The 15,525-nt window shown below is 65.5% G+C and overlaps 3 protein-coding genes across 3 annotated transcripts; 2 read left to right on the forward strand and 1 right to left on the reverse strand.

Moving 5' to 3' along the window:
• The first annotated feature begins 647 nt into the window (after positions 1 to 647).
• Positions 648 to 4,854, forward strand: P2RX3 (purinergic receptor P2X 3). The gene is made up of 12 exons (XM_021555999.3): positions 648 to 948; positions 1,764 to 1,899; positions 1,998 to 2,069; positions 2,141 to 2,207; positions 2,467 to 2,560; positions 2,640 to 2,717; positions 2,915 to 3,056; positions 3,634 to 3,764; positions 3,856 to 3,949; positions 4,025 to 4,090; positions 4,249 to 4,326; positions 4,433 to 4,854. Exons 1-12 carry the CDS (start codon positions 809 to 811, stop codon positions 4,544 to 4,546), a joined length of 1,212 nt encoding a protein of 403 aa, XP_021411674.2. The 5' UTR covers positions 648 to 808; the 3' UTR covers positions 4,547 to 4,854.
• Positions 4,855 to 7,429: 2,575 nt separating this feature from the next.
• Positions 7,430 to 8,828, forward strand: APLNR (apelin receptor). The gene has a single exon (XM_021524748.3). The coding sequence runs from the start codon at positions 7,474 to 7,476 to the stop codon at positions 8,587 to 8,589; it is 1,116 nt and encodes a 371-aa protein (XP_021380423.1). The 5' UTR covers positions 7,430 to 7,473; the 3' UTR covers positions 8,590 to 8,828.
• A 4,883-nt stretch (positions 8,829 to 13,711) lies between these two features.
• LRRC55 (leucine rich repeat containing 55) lies at positions 13,712 to 14,659 on the reverse strand. Its single transcript, XM_021524747.3, has 2 exons — positions 14,050 to 14,659; positions 13,712 to 13,966 (listed from the first exon to the last, which is right to left on the reverse strand). Exons 1-2 carry the CDS (start codon positions 14,657 to 14,659, stop codon positions 13,731 to 13,733), a joined length of 846 nt encoding a protein of 281 aa, XP_021380422.1. The 3' UTR covers positions 13,712 to 13,730.
• Between the last annotated feature and the right edge of the window lie 866 nt (positions 14,660 to 15,525).

A 15,525-nucleotide genomic window follows, 5' to 3' on the forward strand; every position in this document is an offset into this window, starting at 1 on the left:
CGCCCCCTGGCGGCGGGGCGGACCCGTGCGGCGCTCCCCGCCGCGCCGCGGGCGGCCCCGCCCACCTAGGGGGCGTGGTCACCGCGTCCGAGACCCCGCCCCTCGCCGCTTTGCCCCGCCCAGAACCAGGCGTGGGGAGAGACCCCATTGGCCAGCACGGGGCGAGCCCCGTGACGTCACCTCATGTGGGGACAACCCCCCCGCCCCAAAGCCGGGGCGCCCCAAAGTGTCGGAACCGGACAATGGGGCGGCCCAGAGCGGGGCACCCCCGGAACCCGCGCACGGGCCGCCCCCTCGCACTCCCCTCTGCAGGGGTGTCCCCCCCAAACCAGGCGTTCCCAGTTTGGGGCGCACCACCCACGTGCACCCCAATGTGGGGCTCCCCGCTGCCGGAATGTGTCCCCCCTTTGGCGCTCCCCATCACAGGCACCCCGGGGAATGTCCCCGCCTGCGCCCCTCCATCCCTCCAGGAACGGGGGAGCGACCCCTCCCGTCCCCCCGGGCCGTGCCCCCGCCCCCGGCCCCCGCCCTACCCCCGCCTCCGCCCGCCCGCACCGCCCTCGCTACCCGCACCCCTGCGGGTGCTGCCTACACCCTGCCGATACCCGCACCCTGCCCGTGCCCCTGCCGGTACCCCTGCCTGCACCCAAGCGCGCCCTGCCCTGCCCGCATCCCCCTCACTGCCCGCACCCCTGCCCTGCCCTTCCCGCATCCCACTGGGTTCCCGCAGCCCTGCCTGCCTTGCCCTGCCCGCAGCCCTGCCTTGCCCTGCCCGTAACCCCGTCTCCGGCCGCCCCCCGCGCTGCCCATGTCCCTCCCGCGGTCCAGCACCCGCTGGGTGAGCAACTTCTTCTCCTACGAGACCACCAAGTCGGTGGTGGTGAAGAGCTGGGTGGTGGGCGTCGTCAACCGCGGCGTCCAGCTCCTCATCCTCGCCTACTTCATCGGGTGAGCCCCCCTGGCAGCCGCCGGGACAACCGGCGGGCACCCCTGGGACACCCCGCCCCGGCACGTCCCCCGGGACACAACCCCGAGCCCCCTTCCCGGCACCGCGGCAGCGCCGTGACTGCCACTTGCTGCTGCAGGTGACACCGGGGGTGACAAGGGTGATGGGGGATGGCGGCGTGTGGCAGCGGGGTCACAGCGAGGGGACACCGGCCGGCGGCGCGGGGTGACGGGGTGGCCAGGGGGTGATGGAGCAGGGGACGGACGGGAGAGCGGGTGACAAAGTGTCAGTGCCGGGAATTCAGGTGTGCCGGAGCGGGTGACACGATGGGGACAGCCAGGGGAGTGTACCGGCTGACAAGGCGGGACAGAGGATATCGGTGCGGGTGACAGAAGGGGGACAGCCAGAGAGCGTGCCGGTGCGGGTGACGGGAGGGTGGCAGCGCAGGTGACATGATGGGGACAGCAAGGTGTCGTTACGGGTGACACAAGGGGGACAGCATCTCGGGTGGATGACGGGAAAGGGACAGTGTGGGTGACACCGAGCGGCAGAGAAGCCGCTCGGCCCCAGGGGATGACAGAAGGGGATGACCCGCGTTGGGGTCCCTGTCCCTGGATGCTCCCGAGGAGTGACAGCAGCCACTGGCGAGGGGATGACAAGAATCTGTCGGGGATCGGCAGCCGCTGGCGCTGACAGCTCCGGGGGCCGGGGGTCACGGGCAGGTCCGGGGGGTGCCGGGGGAGGCCGGCGGGGCCCGGGGGGTGCCGGTGGTGTCCGGGGATGGCTGTCCCCAGCGTCACCCGCGGTGCTGTCCCAGCTGGGTGTTCCTCCATGAGAAAGCGTACCAGGTGCGGGACACCGCCATCGAGTCCTCCGTGGTCACCAAGGTGAAGGGCGTGGGTCGCTACGCGGGGCAGGTGATGGACACAGCCGACTATGTCACACCCCCCCAGGTGAGGACGGGGACCGGAGGGGTCGCTGAGGGGCGCGGGGCCACCCCCGCCTCAGTTCCCCACCCCCGGGCGGGTCGTGTGACAGCGACGTCCCGCAGGGCACCTCGGTGTTCGTGGTGGTCACCAAGCAGATCCGGACCGAGGACCAGGCGCAGGGCGTGTGCCCGGAGGTGCGGAGGGGCAGGGGGCGCTCGGGGGGACCCCTCGATGAGCCCCCTGTCCGCTGACCCCCGCCCCGCAGAGCGAAGCCGCGTTCCACTGCTCGGCGGACCGGGACTGCCGGGAGCTGAGCCCGGCCACGAGCAACGGTGAGGGACCCCGGTGGGAACGGGGGCTGAGGGGGCCGAGGGACCGGGGGGAGCCACCACCAGGAGTGAGGGACCCTCGGTGGGCTCAAGGGGCTGAGGGGGGCCCGGGAAGCCGGGGGTTCAGGGTCCCAGGAGTGCCAATGGGGGTCCGGGGGTCCCAGGGGTGCTGACAGCAGTCTGGGGGTCCCAGGGGTGCTGATGGGGGTCTGGGATCTCGGGGGTGCTGGCAGAGGTGCTGACAGCAGTCCGGGGGTCCCAGGGGTGCTGACAGGGCGCTGCGTCCCCTACAACACGACCCTGCGCACCTGCGAGATCCAGGGCTGGTGCCCGCCCGAGGTGGACACCGTTGATGTGTAAGTGGGGCTGGGGGGACACGGGGAGGAGCAGGGGACATGGCCCCTGCCTGTCTTCAGCATCACCCCCCTCCTCTAGCCCCGTCATGCTGGAAGCTGAGAACTTCACCCTCCTCATCAAGAACAGCGTCCGCTTCCCGCTCTTTGGCTTTGAGAAGTGAGTGGCACAAGACACAGGGGGAACACGGCAGGACATGAGGACAAGGGATGGGGTAACACAGGGACATGGGGACAGGGGACATGAGGACACAGGCACAAGATGGTGGGGGGACATTGGGATGTGGGTCCATGAACCCCAGACTGCTGCCTGATGGCACATCCCTGCGTGTCCCCTGTGTCCCCCTGTGTCCCCAGGACCAACCTGCCACCCCCTGGCAGTGGGGTGGAGCTGGGCCGGTGTCGCTTCCACCCACAGCTGCAGCCCCTGTGCCCCATCCTGCGCCTGGGGGACGTGGCACGTCTGGCTGGGCAGGACTTCCCTGCGCTGGCTGCCACCGTGAGCGGGGACACAGGGGACATGGGAGGCACGGGGTGGGAATGGGGTGTGTGTGGGGACATAGGGGTACAAGCAGCTGGGATATAAGGGCATAGGGATATGGGGGCTGGGGACACAGAGACATGGGATGTGGGACTTGAGGACATGGGACTTGGGGACACATCCCACATGGGATGTGGGACATGGGGACATAGGATGGGGGGAATATGGGGTGATGGATGTGGACATGGAAGATGGGGACATGGGCTCGCATAACATGGGGACATGGGATGCAGGGATGAGGGATGTTGGGAACAGGACATAGGGATACGGGAAAACGGGACACTGAGTGATGATGTGGGGCTTTGACACAGGAACATGGATGGGGGTTGGGATGTGTGACACTGGGACATGGGGTGTACAGACATGGAGATTTGAGACATGAGGTGCAGGGGGATGTGGAGTTTGGGGAGACGAGAATGCGGGATGTGGGCTCATAGGACATGGAGCATAGGGCCATGGGATGCAGAACTGTGAAACTGTGGGGACTTGGTGCCGCGGGGCCAGGGTCCGTGGTGCTGATGTGGGGCTGGGGCAGGGGGGGGTGCTGGGAATCAAGATCGGGTGGGTGTGTGACCTGGACCGGGCCTGGGAGCGCTGCCTGCCCCACTACTCCTTCACCCGCCTGGACAGCCTGGCCCGGACCCCTGCCCCTGGATACAACTTCAGGTATGGCCAGGACACGGCACAGGCATGTGCACTGCCTGGCATGGCTCCTGTCCCCATGTCCCTGTGTCCCCATGACCCCATGTTACTGCAGGCATGCCAGATACTACCGCTGGCCTGATGGCTCCCAGCGCCGCACCCTCATCAAGGCCTTTGGGATCCGCTTTGATGTCCTGGTGTATGGCAGCGTACGTGTGGGGTCGGGGACTCGTGGGGTCACAGGGGGTCGGGGACTCCGGCCAACAAGGGCTCTGCTCCCCCAGGCCGGGAAGTTTGGCATCGTCCCCACCCTCATCAACACGGTGGCTGCTTTCACCTCCATCGGTGTGGTGAGTTGTGGACGTTCTCAGCCCCGGAGTGGTGAAATCCCATGGCCACGGGGCATGGGGACAGAGCACAGCTGCAGGGTGACAGTGGCCTGGCTCTGTGGGGATCTGGGGGTACTCCACAGTGTGGGGCCTCCCCACCCCAACGCTGCTGCCCCCAGGGCACGGTGCTGTGCGACATCATCCTGCTCAACTTCCTCAAGGGTGCTGAGCACTACAAGGCCCGCAAGTTCGAGGAGGTCAGACATGGGGCCAGGGTGCCCTGGGGATGGGAACACCTCCGGGGGGCTCGATCGGCCCCCCTGAGTGCAGTGACTCACCCAGTGCCCGTCCCCTGCCCCACAGGTGTCAGAGGCCGGCGTGCCTGCCACCCCCTCAGCCTGTCCCCCCGGGGCGCTGGGGACCTGCTCCCGGGACAAGCAATCCACCGACTCGGGCACCTTCTCCCTCGGCCTCTAGCCCCGGGGGCCATGGGGCAGCCCCTCGCCTGTCCACCTCGTTGTGGGGCAACCCACGGCCTGGTGAGGGGCTTGCTGGGACCCCCGTCGGGCTCCTACTGCCCACCCAGTCTCCAGTGCTCCCCCTATGAGCCCCATCAGCATCTGACTGTCCCCAGGTTGTCCCAGTACATCCCAGTGTCCCCAGTGTCCATACGAGGTGCCCCAGCCCTGTCCCTTGTCCCCAGGGTGCCCCCCCCAAGCACCTCCCTGTCCTTGCCACCCCATGCCAGGGGCTGCACCCCCCCAATAAACCCGTGGCTCTCAGCACCCACCCGTGTCCAGCCTTGGGGGACGCGGGGTGGTTTTGGGGGGCCGACGGGCAGGGTTGGGGTGCAAGGAGCAGAGGAAAGAGGGGTCAGGGCGCCGTCCCTGGGATGGGGGACACCGCGGGGGGAGCTGCCTGCAGGAGGAGCTCTGTGCCCGCAGCGCAGCCCGTGGAAGGGGGCACAGAGGGACAGGAGCTGTGCCCTGGGGGTGTCACTTCCTCGGTCGGATGTGAGCAACTCTGTGGGTTCGGAGGAAGCTGCCGGATCCCTCCTCGTGCAGGGCCAAGCGCTGCCCTTGCGGTGGGGTGGGGGGGTGAGGTCTGGCTCCTCATCCCACCCCGTGGGGGCTCCCACCCCAATCCCCCTGCACAGCCACTGGGGAGGGACGCCGTGAGCCTGGCTTGTTCCCAGTGGAGCCGCTAGTGCTAAGTCCTGGGGTTCATTCCTGGGAATGATGAACGAGGGTCCCGGAGCTCCTCGCTGGTGCCCAGGGACCAGCCCCCGTCCTGCAAGGAGAGCGGCTCCTGCCCTCCCCCCACTGCAGATAGCGGAGCTCCTTATCAGCCCCACGGATTCCTTATCAGCCAAGCCCTGGCTACCCACCCACCACCCGTGGCCACCACACAACCAGCCTGGGGGGCTCCTTCCCCGGCGCCGAGACCAGTGGGACCCCCTGGGTGGCACCGAGGGCGAGCCATCCCAGCTTCCAGGACAGCGAGGGGGTGACCGGGACACTCAACCCGCAGTTTTTGGAAAGGGAAGAGCCTGGAAACGGATTCGTGTGCGGCGGCTGGAAATGGATACTTGTGCCGTGTTCCAATTAGGACACAGATAACTGGGAGTGTTATTAATAGTCATTACTAGAACTGCTCATTAGCTGTCCTGCTCATTAACGGGGCTCCGGCCAGGGCGGGAGCAGCCCGGGGAGCCTCGCTGCCATCCCGGGGGGCTCATTAGCAGCGCTGGTGTTTCCCCGTTAATGTTGCTAATTAGCGGAAAGGCTCGAGTTGTGTCTGCGTTGGGGACTGCGGGATTCCAGCCCTTCCTCATTCCAGCTTGGGATTTGATCCGGAGCTGGGCACCCTCGCAGTTCTGCCACCAGTTTGAGCAGTTTCTGTGTTTAATACCTCTCCCCCCGCATGCCGGCACTGAGATACGGGATCGCTCCTTATCTCCAGCCTGATTCAGCCCTGCTTTGCTCTCCCGGCTGACGCTGCAGCTCTGGTTATCTGGTTTGGTGTTGCTGTGTCCCCGCCCCCGCGGTCCCCTAACCTGCATCCCCATTTACCGTCCCCTTTCCCCCTTACACCACTCTGTCTCATTTTGGAGATCCCTGTGAGCTCTCCCCGCCATTTCAGCCACTGAATTCCCCCCACAACCCCTCCTTTACACCTCTTTACTGGTAGAAGGGCCCCACTGAGCCGGTGGGGGGTCCCGGGGGATCTGTGTCCCCCCCAGTCTCTATCCCTGCACTCAGGTGTTAAACCTGCCCCTTCCCACAGCCCGTCCCCTGCTTAATCCCCCCCTACAGCCCCAGTCCAGCCTCCCCTCCGTGTCCCGGAAGATTTGGGGCTCTTCAGACCTCACTCTGCAAAGTCCCGCTCGGCTTCTTGGGCTCTTTTCCCCAGAGCTGGAACTGTGTGAGTTCGGTCCCAGTGGGACAATCCCAGACCACGGCCCCACCATCTCGGAGGGCTTCCCTCCTCCCCCCACAAATGTTTATTTGTGGAGCGGGGGGAAATTTGTTCTCTCTTGGCTCAGCGTTGCCGCGTCCGGCTCCATGAGCAACCCGCGGAGTTGAGAGCTCCGGTAGCAGCCGGTCCTGCGGCAGCTGCTGCCCTAAAATGATCTCTTTACAGCGTGGGGGGTCCCAGAACCCCCCTCCCCGCTCTGGATCTTTGGTAAATGCATAAATCTCCTCGGCGCGTTTTGCTCAAAGTGGGGTCCCGGCGGTGGGGGACCCCCTGGAGCCACCGCTGTGTGCACAGCGAGGCAAAGCTGGGAGCAAAACGGGTAATCCCAAGTGCCAAATGCAAAATGCCAAATGCCAAATGCACACCTCCCCCCACCGCAGCGCCACTCCCCCCAGTGTGACAACAACCCCCTCTGCGACCCCCCCGCTGCCAGGTGCCCGATGTGACACTGCCCGTGCGAAATGCAGCTCCGATGTGTGACACCCCGATGTGTGACACCCCGATGTGTGACACCCCGGCGCTGAATGCGGCGCCCCGAGGTGAAACCCCAAACGCTGGCTGAAGCCCCCCCCCCTCCCCGTTCCTGAGCTCCCCAGAGCCGGATCCCAGCATCGAATGCCACCGTGGAGGGCGACCAAACCCCCCGGGCGTGGCGAGGCCGGGGTTATCTCGGGGGTCGGCGCGTTGACACGCGGGTGAGAGCTCGGTGAAACCCCCCGGGCAGGAGCCAGATGGAGGTGGGGGGAGCTGTGAAGTTTCCCACGGGGGCTCCCCCCCGGCCCTGCCCTCTGTCCTGTCCTGCCCGTCCCCTCCAGGAGGAGGGCGGGGAGCAGGAGGAAGGGGAGGTAACGCGGCGAGAGTCGCTCAGGGGCCGGAGGAGCGGGTGAGCCCGGGATGAGCTGAGCGGAGCGGAGCCCAGCGCCGGGATGGAGGAGGCGACGGACGCCTACACCTACGGCTTCGACAACGATACGGACTGCGAGTACGCGGAGTGGGGCCCCTCGCTGGCCCTGCTGCCCACCATCTACCTGCTGGTCTTCCTGCTGGGCACCACCGGCAATGGGCTCGTCCTCTGGACCGTCTTCAAGGGCGGCCGCGACCGCCGGCGCTCGGCCGACACCTTCATCGCCAACCTGGCCGTGGCCGACCTCACCTTCGTGGTCACCCTGCCCCTCTGGGCCGCCTACGCCTGGCTGGGCTACCACTGGCCCTTCGGCACGGCCGCCTGCAAGGTCAGCAGCTACCTGGTGTTCGTCAACATGTACGCCAGCGTCTTCTGCCTGACCGGCCTCAGCTTCGACCGCTACCTGGCCATCGTGCGGCCGCTGGCCACCGCCAAGCTGCGCTCGCGGGTCAGCGGGCTGGTGGCCACCGTGGCGCTGTGGCTGCTGGCCGCCCTGCTGGCCCTGCCCGCCCTGGTGCTGCGGCGGGCGGCCGCCCTCGGCGGGGACACCAAGATCACCTGCTACATGGACTACGGGGACCTGGCGGCGCAGGGCACGGAGGGCGCCTGGGAGGTGGGGCTGGGGCTCTCCTCCACCGCCCTGGGCTTCGTGGCGCCCTTCGCCGTGATGCTGACCTGCTACTTCTTCATCGCTCGCACCGTGGCCACTCATTTCCGCCGGGAGCGGGCCGAGGGGCCCCGCAAGCGCAAACGCCTCCTCACCATCATCACGGTGCTGGTGGCCGCCTTCGGGGGCTGCTGGCTGCCCTTCCACCTGGTCAAGACCCTCTACGTGCTGATGGACCTGGAGGTGCTGCCCTGGTCCTGCGCCCTCCACACCTTCCTCAACAACCTCCATCCCTACTGCACCGGCATCGCCTACATCAACAGCTGCCTCAACCCCTTCCTCTACGCCTTCTTCGACCCCCGCTTCCGCCACGCCTGCGCCGCCCTCCTCTGCTGCCGGACCCCCGGCCCCGGCCCCGAACGCTCCGCCAGCTACTCCTCGGGGCACAGCCACCCCCCCGGTGGCAAGGGGGGCCCCGGCCCGGGGGGCAAGCTGGACCCCGCCACCCAGGAGACGCTCTTCCGCTCCTGAACCCCTCCCCGACCGCTCCCGGCGCCCCCCGAGCTGGTCTACTCGGGGGGACCCCCCCCCCACACCTCCGCCTCGCCCCAAAGCCTGGCTTGCTTTGGGGATCCCCGCTGAAAAGCCCTAATCGCAGGAAGGGAAAACTGAATCACAGCCGGGGAGGAGCCCCTGGGGGCCTCAGGCGGGGGCGGCTCCCCCGGCACCCCAGGGCTTTGTGTTTTGTGACAAATAAATGAATTTTGGATAAAAAAGGAGCAGGGTGTGCGCAGTTCCCTCGGGGGGCTGGGGGGATGCGATGGAAGGGTGGATGGTGGGGTGGGGGTACGGCAGGGTTTTAGGGTGTCTAGAGTGAGGGTGCAGTGTGTGGGGGGGTGTGTGTGCACTGTGGGGCGTCTCTGCCTGGGATGGATTCTCCTGGTCTCTTCCTCAACAACACTTCGGGAAATGCAGGAAAACCTCCATCCCAAGCCTTCGGGGCGTTGCAGCACCGCGATGAGGGTGCTTGATCCCGTGGGGTGGGCACCTGCCTGCCCCAGCCCCCTAGATGTGATTGTATCAGGCAGCAGCACCGTCCCACCAAATCCCATTTTGGGGCTTTTTTCCTTATCTGAGGCTGAGACGAGCCCCAGGGGACTCACCTGGGAAGTGCAAACGGGACCCGGTGCTGTGAAACACCCAAACGTGAGGGATGGGGACACAGGAATCCCCGGGTGCAGACGGGGACACGGGACCCTCAGGGTATGAAGAGGGACACAGGACGCCCTGGGCGTTGATGGGAGGTTTGGGCACCGGGCAGGACTCCAGCTCACCCCAACCAGGATTTGGATGAGCCACCAAATGGCTCCTGTCCCATTTCCCCCCAGCCCAGCCCCCGCCGCTTCCTCAGGCTCTGCTCAAAATAAATCTTCCCCCTATTTGCTATTTACATCCTTCATTTATCGGTGATGAACTATGCTATCTCCTCATCCTTTGTTCTCTCTTGGAAAGGATGCGGGATCATTACTGGGTTCCTTGGGATGCTTCCCGTCGGGGGAGCTGCCTCCGCCTTCCTGCCGGCCCCTGCCGTGTTTGGGGGCACCGCCCGCGGTCTCCCTGTGTGGGGACAGTCCTTTGTCCAGAGAGAGGGAACGGAGGGGATGGCCACGGGGCTGGCAACTGCACAACCCCCCAGCTGGAGGGGTGGGAGCTTTCTTGAGGGTTATGGGGAGTTTTCAGGTGGATCTGGTTTGGTTTAAGGGCTGGGGGAGCTTGAGGAGTGGGAATGCTGCATCCAGGGACACGTCCCAAAGTGTGTTTACATTCCAGTGCCATCCAGGCTCTCTCAGCCTGGAGACACCCCTGGACATCTCTCGTCCATCTGTCAATCCAGCTGTCCATCCATCAGTCCAACAGTCCCCTCCTCCATCCATCCATCCATCCATCCATCCATCCATCCATCCATCCATCCATCCATCCATCCATCCATCCATCCATCCCTCCATCCATGGGTTAATGGTTTTGGGGGTTATGCAGGTGTGGCTGTGTTGATGGTTGGACTTGATTGTCAAGGTATCTTCCAGCCTTAATGATTCTATGACTTTTTTCTCCCTCCCTTTGCCCATCCCTCCACCCCACCATCCTCCTTTCCCTCACTCTCTCCATCCCTCCACCACCCCCAAACACCCCAGCACTGTGGGGGTGTCAGCTTTGCTGCTTCCCCCCCGTCCGGCTCAGCCGCCGGGCGCGGAAATAGCCGCAGGCGCCCGGCCAGCGGAGACGGAGATGCTGACTTTCTATCCGCGTCTTGGAGATTTCCCTTTCCCTTCCAGGAGGGAAATGTTTGGTTGAGGAGTCTCTGGGGAGAAATGCAGGGACACTACAGAAAATAACAAGGCCGGAGCTGGGGGTGAGGGGCAGCCGGGCCGTCGGAAGAAGATAAGGAAGGTGTTGCCTTCCTGAGAGTGCCTGGGGAAGATGAGGGAAGATAGAGGGGGACAGCAGGCATGGGGGGATGGGGAGAATCCTTGGAAGGGATGGCTGGGGAGTGGGGGGTGGGTGTGATCCTCAGGGAGCCTGGGGACCCTCAAATACCCAAAATACCATGCCCTGAGGACGCTGCAGAGCCGGGGGGCATGGCCAGGATTCCCCAAACCGTGTTTGTGGGAATGTGGCACTGGGAAAACAGATTATTCTGCACAGGGAGTAAAAGTGGGCTCCGGGGAGGATGGATGCACCAGGGATAGGAATTGGGGCACGGATGGGGACAGCCCCTCCTGCCCCCCGCAGCTCTCCCCCCCGCCCCCGCCGCTTTTCCAAGCTGCCAAAAGGGATGTTCACCCCCCCCCCACCCCCGCACATCCCCCGACCTCCCTCCTCGCCTCGCATCCCGCCCGGGGGTGCCGAAATAATCTGGCGGTGCTAAGGATGTCCCCGGGCGTCCCCTTTGAAGTGACCTCCGTGTTTACAGCCCAGCTCGGGCTCCTTCACACCTCCCGCCCCAAAGCAAACGGAGCTGGGGGGGGAACCGCGTGGGTAGGGGGGCTGCAGCTCCCGTTTGTGTCGGGAAAATTCGGATTTGCCAAAGCCGCGGGAAAGCTTTGGCACCACACCCGGGGCTCAGAAACTTTTGTCACTGTAGGGTGGGAGTAGTGGCTGCCAGGGGTGGCATTTCAGGAGGGTCCCTGCCTCAGTGTGTCCCCACCGTGCCCATTTCTGGGTGGCCCACTCAACACCCCTTTTAGGGGGCCGGTCCAACCCCCCCCACTCCCCCCACAATGAGGGGACCCCCGAAGGTCTGGTGGGCCCTGTGTGACCCTGCAGGACTGAAGAGGGGGAGGACAGAGAGAGGAAAAGGGGTGGAAAAGAAGGGGGGCCAGTTTTGGTGGGTGGGGGGGGTTGGGATGGGAGGTGGGATTGTGTTATGTGGATGGATGGATGGATGGATGGATGGATGGATGGATGGATGGATGGATGGATGGATGTGTTGGGAGGAAGGCAAAGACAGGGGCATGGAAAGAGGGATGGCAGGGCAATGCCAGGGTTCGGGGTGCCCGGGCTCCTGGCTGGGCTCGGGCAGCCCCTGTCCGGCCGCTGCCCCCGTGGCTCCCGTGGGGCCGCCGGTGCGGCCGGACGCGGCACAGCTGCTGCCCGACCTCTGGGCTCCGGCCAGGCGGGACGGGCCCGCGTCCCCCGCCCGCCCGGAGGGGGTCCCGGGGAAGGGGGGACACAGAGGTGACCCGGCGGCCACAGCTGGGCCCCGCCGGGGCCGGGAGATGCTGCCGGAGGAATAACAGGAAGCGCTGGAGGGAAGAGCGGGGCTGATGCCTTCTGCAGGCTGTGGGACGCTGCCTGTGCCCGCTGCACGCACGCGGGTGTCTGTCACACACATGTCCCCGTCACACACATGTCCCTGTCACACACGCACAGTGTCCCCCCACACGCACGTCCCTGTCACACACGCGTGTCCCCCCGCCACACGCGTGTCCCGGCCCTGGCTGCGCTGACACTCTTTATTGTCGAGGTTTGGCGCTGAAAAAGTGCCCCGTGGTACAAAACCCGCGGTTACAAAACGTACAAAGAGCGGGGCTGGGGGAGAAGAGAGAAAAAAGAAAGCAAAATAAAGGAAAGAAAAGGAAACAGAGAAGAGAAGAGAAGAGAAGAGAAGAGAAGAGAAGAGAAGAGAAGAGAAGAGAAAAGAAAAGAAAAGAAAAGAAAAGAAAAGAAAAGAAAAGAAAAGAAAAGAAAAGAAAAGAAAAGAAAAGAGAAAAGAGAAATAGAAGAGGAAAGGAAAGGAAAGGAAAGGAAAGGAAAGGAAAGGAAAGGAAAGGAAAGGAAAGGAAAGGAAAGGAAAGGAAAGGAAAGGAAAGGAAAGGAAAGGAAAGGAAAGGAAAGGAAAGGAAAGGAAAGGAAAGGAATAGAGAAACAATAAAATCAAAAGACAAGGAGAAACAAAAGAGAAGGAAAATAAAGCATAAATATAAATACAAAAAGAAGAGGGTGAGGTGAGGCAGAGGAAGGAGCTGGTGGGATGCAGGTGGATGCTCCATGCCCATGTGGCTGGTCCAGGGGTGCAGGAATTGTGGGGGGTGCAGGGGGTGTGGGGCACGGGGGTTCTTGAACTCACTGAAAGGAAAATAATAAAACCCCAGACAAAATAGAGAAGGCAGAGGTCAAGTTCCCTTTCCCAGGGGCAGCGCTGGGGCTGGGGTGCAGCTGGAGCCCTTTTGGGGTGGGCTGGGGTTAACCAAACCCCCCTCCCCATGCACTCAGCCTCCATCGGGGACAGGGGAAGGGACAAAGCAGTCCCCAGGTGACCCCAGCCCCAAGCCCACTCCCGACCTGATGTGCTCCCACAGTGACAGGGTGACACAGACACCAGGGACAGCTGACACAGGCACTGGGGACATGGCCGTCCCAGCTGGACAGAGGGTCATTGGCTTTCTGCTTTTTGCTATTTTTTTCTTTTTTTGCCCTTCTTCAGAGCTCCTTCCACCTCCCAAACCTCCCCCAGGGTGGGCAATGCTGGAGCCTGGTGTGGCCCCAAAGAGGAGGCAGATGTCATCCCTGGGAGATGAAATCTGTGGAAGGTGCCATCCCTGGGAGATGTCATCCCCTGGAGATGTCACAGCCCATCCCACTGCCAGGCTCAGTGGTCCTGGTGCTGTTCCAGCACATCCCAATGCCCTGGAAGAGTGGTGACAAGCTGGGTGCCAGCAACTCTTCTGGCCCCCCTGGATTTTTGGGGAGACTGGAGAGTATGTGCAGGATTTGGGGGGCTCTGGCGGTGCTGCTTTGGGGCTGAAAGCAGGGATTTCCTCGATGCCCCCAGGAGAGTGGGATACACACACTTTGTCCTCTGTCTCTCCCAGGCAGAGGTGGAGGGGTTCCCAGGGGATTCCCAAATCGCCGTCTCAACCAGTCCTGGGCAGTGGGAACAGCACGGGAAGGGGTCCAAGCTCACGGTGATGGGGGGGTGCAAAAACTCCCCAGTTTGGGGCAAAAGGAAGCAGGGCTGTCCCCTGGTGTCCCCGGCGTCTCGAGGGCCACCCCGGCACGGGGGGCGGCGGGAGGGGACGCGGACAAGGCACAGTCTGGTGTCCCCGCGGGGGCGGCCGGGCCGGGGGGTGGCCGGGGCGGGGGTCTATCGGCGGCGGTGGCAGCGGCGGTCCCTAAACATCCTCGTCCTCGCTGGCCTTGCTCCAGCGGTGGCAGCAGTTGGCCGTGATGCCCAGCAGGAAGTTGGTGGCCACCGAGGCGATGGAGACGACGAAGCCGACGAAGGCGATGAAGAGATAGTCGTCGAGGGTCAGCGTGAGGTGGCAAGCCTGGAAGCTCTCCTCCGTCAGCGACAGCAGCGGGGCCCCCGCCACCTCGGGGGGAGCCCAGCACTCGGCCTGCTGCGAATCTGCGGGACGGAGGGATGGCGTCAGCGCGGCCGCCTGCCGGCCCCATCGCGGGCCGGGGCGCGGGGGTCCCGGCGGCACCTACCCGAGGAGCAGCGCTGGATGCGCCCCCGCAGCCACTTGAGGAGCGGCTCCATGGCGCAGCCGCAGAGCCAGGGGTTGCCCCCCAGGCGCAGCCCCACGAGGCCGGGCAGCCCCTCCAGGGCGTCGAGGCTGAGGGCGGCCAGGCCGCCGTAGCTGAGGTCCAGCTCGCGCAGCTGGGCCAGGCCGCGGAAGGCCTGGGGGTGGACGCGGCGCAGCCCCGGGTTGTGGCTGAGGTCGAGGCGCAGCAGCGCGCTGGCCTCGCGGAACATGTCGGCGGGCACCAGGCTGAAGTTGTTGTAGCTCAGGTCCAGGTGTGCCAGCCGCCGGGCGCCGCGGAACAGCCCGGCCGGCAGAGCCGCCAGCGAGTTGTTGCGCAGGTCCAGGGCGCGCAGCTGCCCGTAGCAGCCCAGGTAGCCCGGCGGGATGCTGGCGATGCGGTTGTGGGCCAGGCTCAGGTTGCCCGTGTCCAGCGGCAGCTCGGGGGGCACGGAGAAAAGCCGCTGCCCGCTGCAGTCCACCGCCTGCCCGCGGCAGCTGCACAGCACCGGGCAGCCCGCGCCCGCCGCCGCCACCGCCGCCGCCGCCGCCAGCAGCCAGGGGCCCAGCAGCATGGCCTCGTGGCCCTCACGGGGCGCCGCCGGCCATCCCGCCCGCCCGCTCACGCCGAGGGCTGCCGGCGGTCACAGCGACGTTCCCGGCATCCCGGCGGCATCCGCGGGGCCACGCCAACCCCTCCGGGGGCACCGGCGGGGCCGGCGTCGGGCCGTCACCGGCTGCCTGCGAGGAAGCGGAGAGGGGCGAAGCCGTGCCGGCCGCACGCCCCGCCGCGGGGACCGCAGCTGTTGCGGCCCGGGGCGGCCTCTGGGGCACCGCACCCTCCCCATGCCCCCCGGCCAGGGTCACTCCTCCAAGCATCCCCCCGGGATTCCAGACAGAAAGGGGCCCCCCAGTCCTGCTGACCTTGGCCAGCCCATCTCGGCTGGCGGTGGGCAGAGCAGAGGTGCTGCTCCACGGCCCCCCGCCAGCCCCCACCACCACGAGCTGAGCCCGGTGCAAGGGACACCCTCCCCGCCTCTCTCCCGGGGGAAGATCCCCATTCCCAGCACCCACCAGGATCCCTCCAGGCCTGCCCTCGCCCCCCACCACCTGACCATGGCTGCTCCATCCTCCATTGCCCGCGCCCCCCCAGCTCCATCCCCTCCCACCGGCCCACCTTCCCCGGTCGCTCCCCATCCCCAAGCGCCCCGACCCCTCCGGTGAGGCTGGGCTGCCCTAGGTTACTCACTGGCCAGGGAGGGAGCAGGGCCTGGCTCCCTGTGGCGATGTGGGGGTCCTGAGTGGCGATGTGGGGAGTTCCAGCAGTGATGTGAGGGTCCCCGGTGGCCGGCCACACCCCAGAGGCTTCCAAGTCGGGAGCTGGGCTTCGGCAGCGGCGGCCAAGGCTGCTGCGAGCCCGGCGATGGGATCAGGTCTTTCC

Source organism: Lonchura striata, chromosome 6 (assembly GCF_046129695.1).
Source record: "Lonchura striata isolate bLonStr1 chromosome 6, bLonStr1.mat, whole genome shotgun sequence".
Taxonomy (NCBI): Eukaryota; Metazoa; Chordata; class Aves; order Passeriformes; family Estrildidae; genus Lonchura; species Lonchura striata.

Bases quoted from the DNA above. Each gene is read 5' to 3' on its own strand.
- P2RX3 (XM_021555999.3), top strand. From the start codon at position 809: ATGTCCCTCCCGCGGTCCAGCACCCGCTGGGTGAGCAACTTCTTCTCC. The intron at 3,765-3,855 runs GTATGGCCAGGA...ATGTTACTGCAG, and splicing joins GCCCCTGGATACAACTTCAG to GCATGCCAGATACTACCGCT. The intron at 4,327-4,432 runs GTCAGACATGGG...CCTGCCCCACAG, and splicing joins AGGCCCGCAAGTTCGAGGAG to GTGTCAGAGGCCGGCGTGCC.
- APLNR (XM_021524748.3), top strand. From the start codon at position 7,474: ATGGAGGAGGCGACGGACGCCTACACCTACGGCTTCGACAACGATACG.
- LRRC55 (XM_021524747.3), bottom strand. From the start codon at position 14,659: ATGCTGCTGGGCCCCTGGCTGCTGGCGGCGGCGGCGGCGGTGGCGGCG. The intron at 13,967-14,049 runs GTAGGTGCCGCC...TCCGTCCCGCAG, and splicing joins CATCCAGCGCTGCTCCTCGG to ATTCGCAGCAGGCCGAGTGC.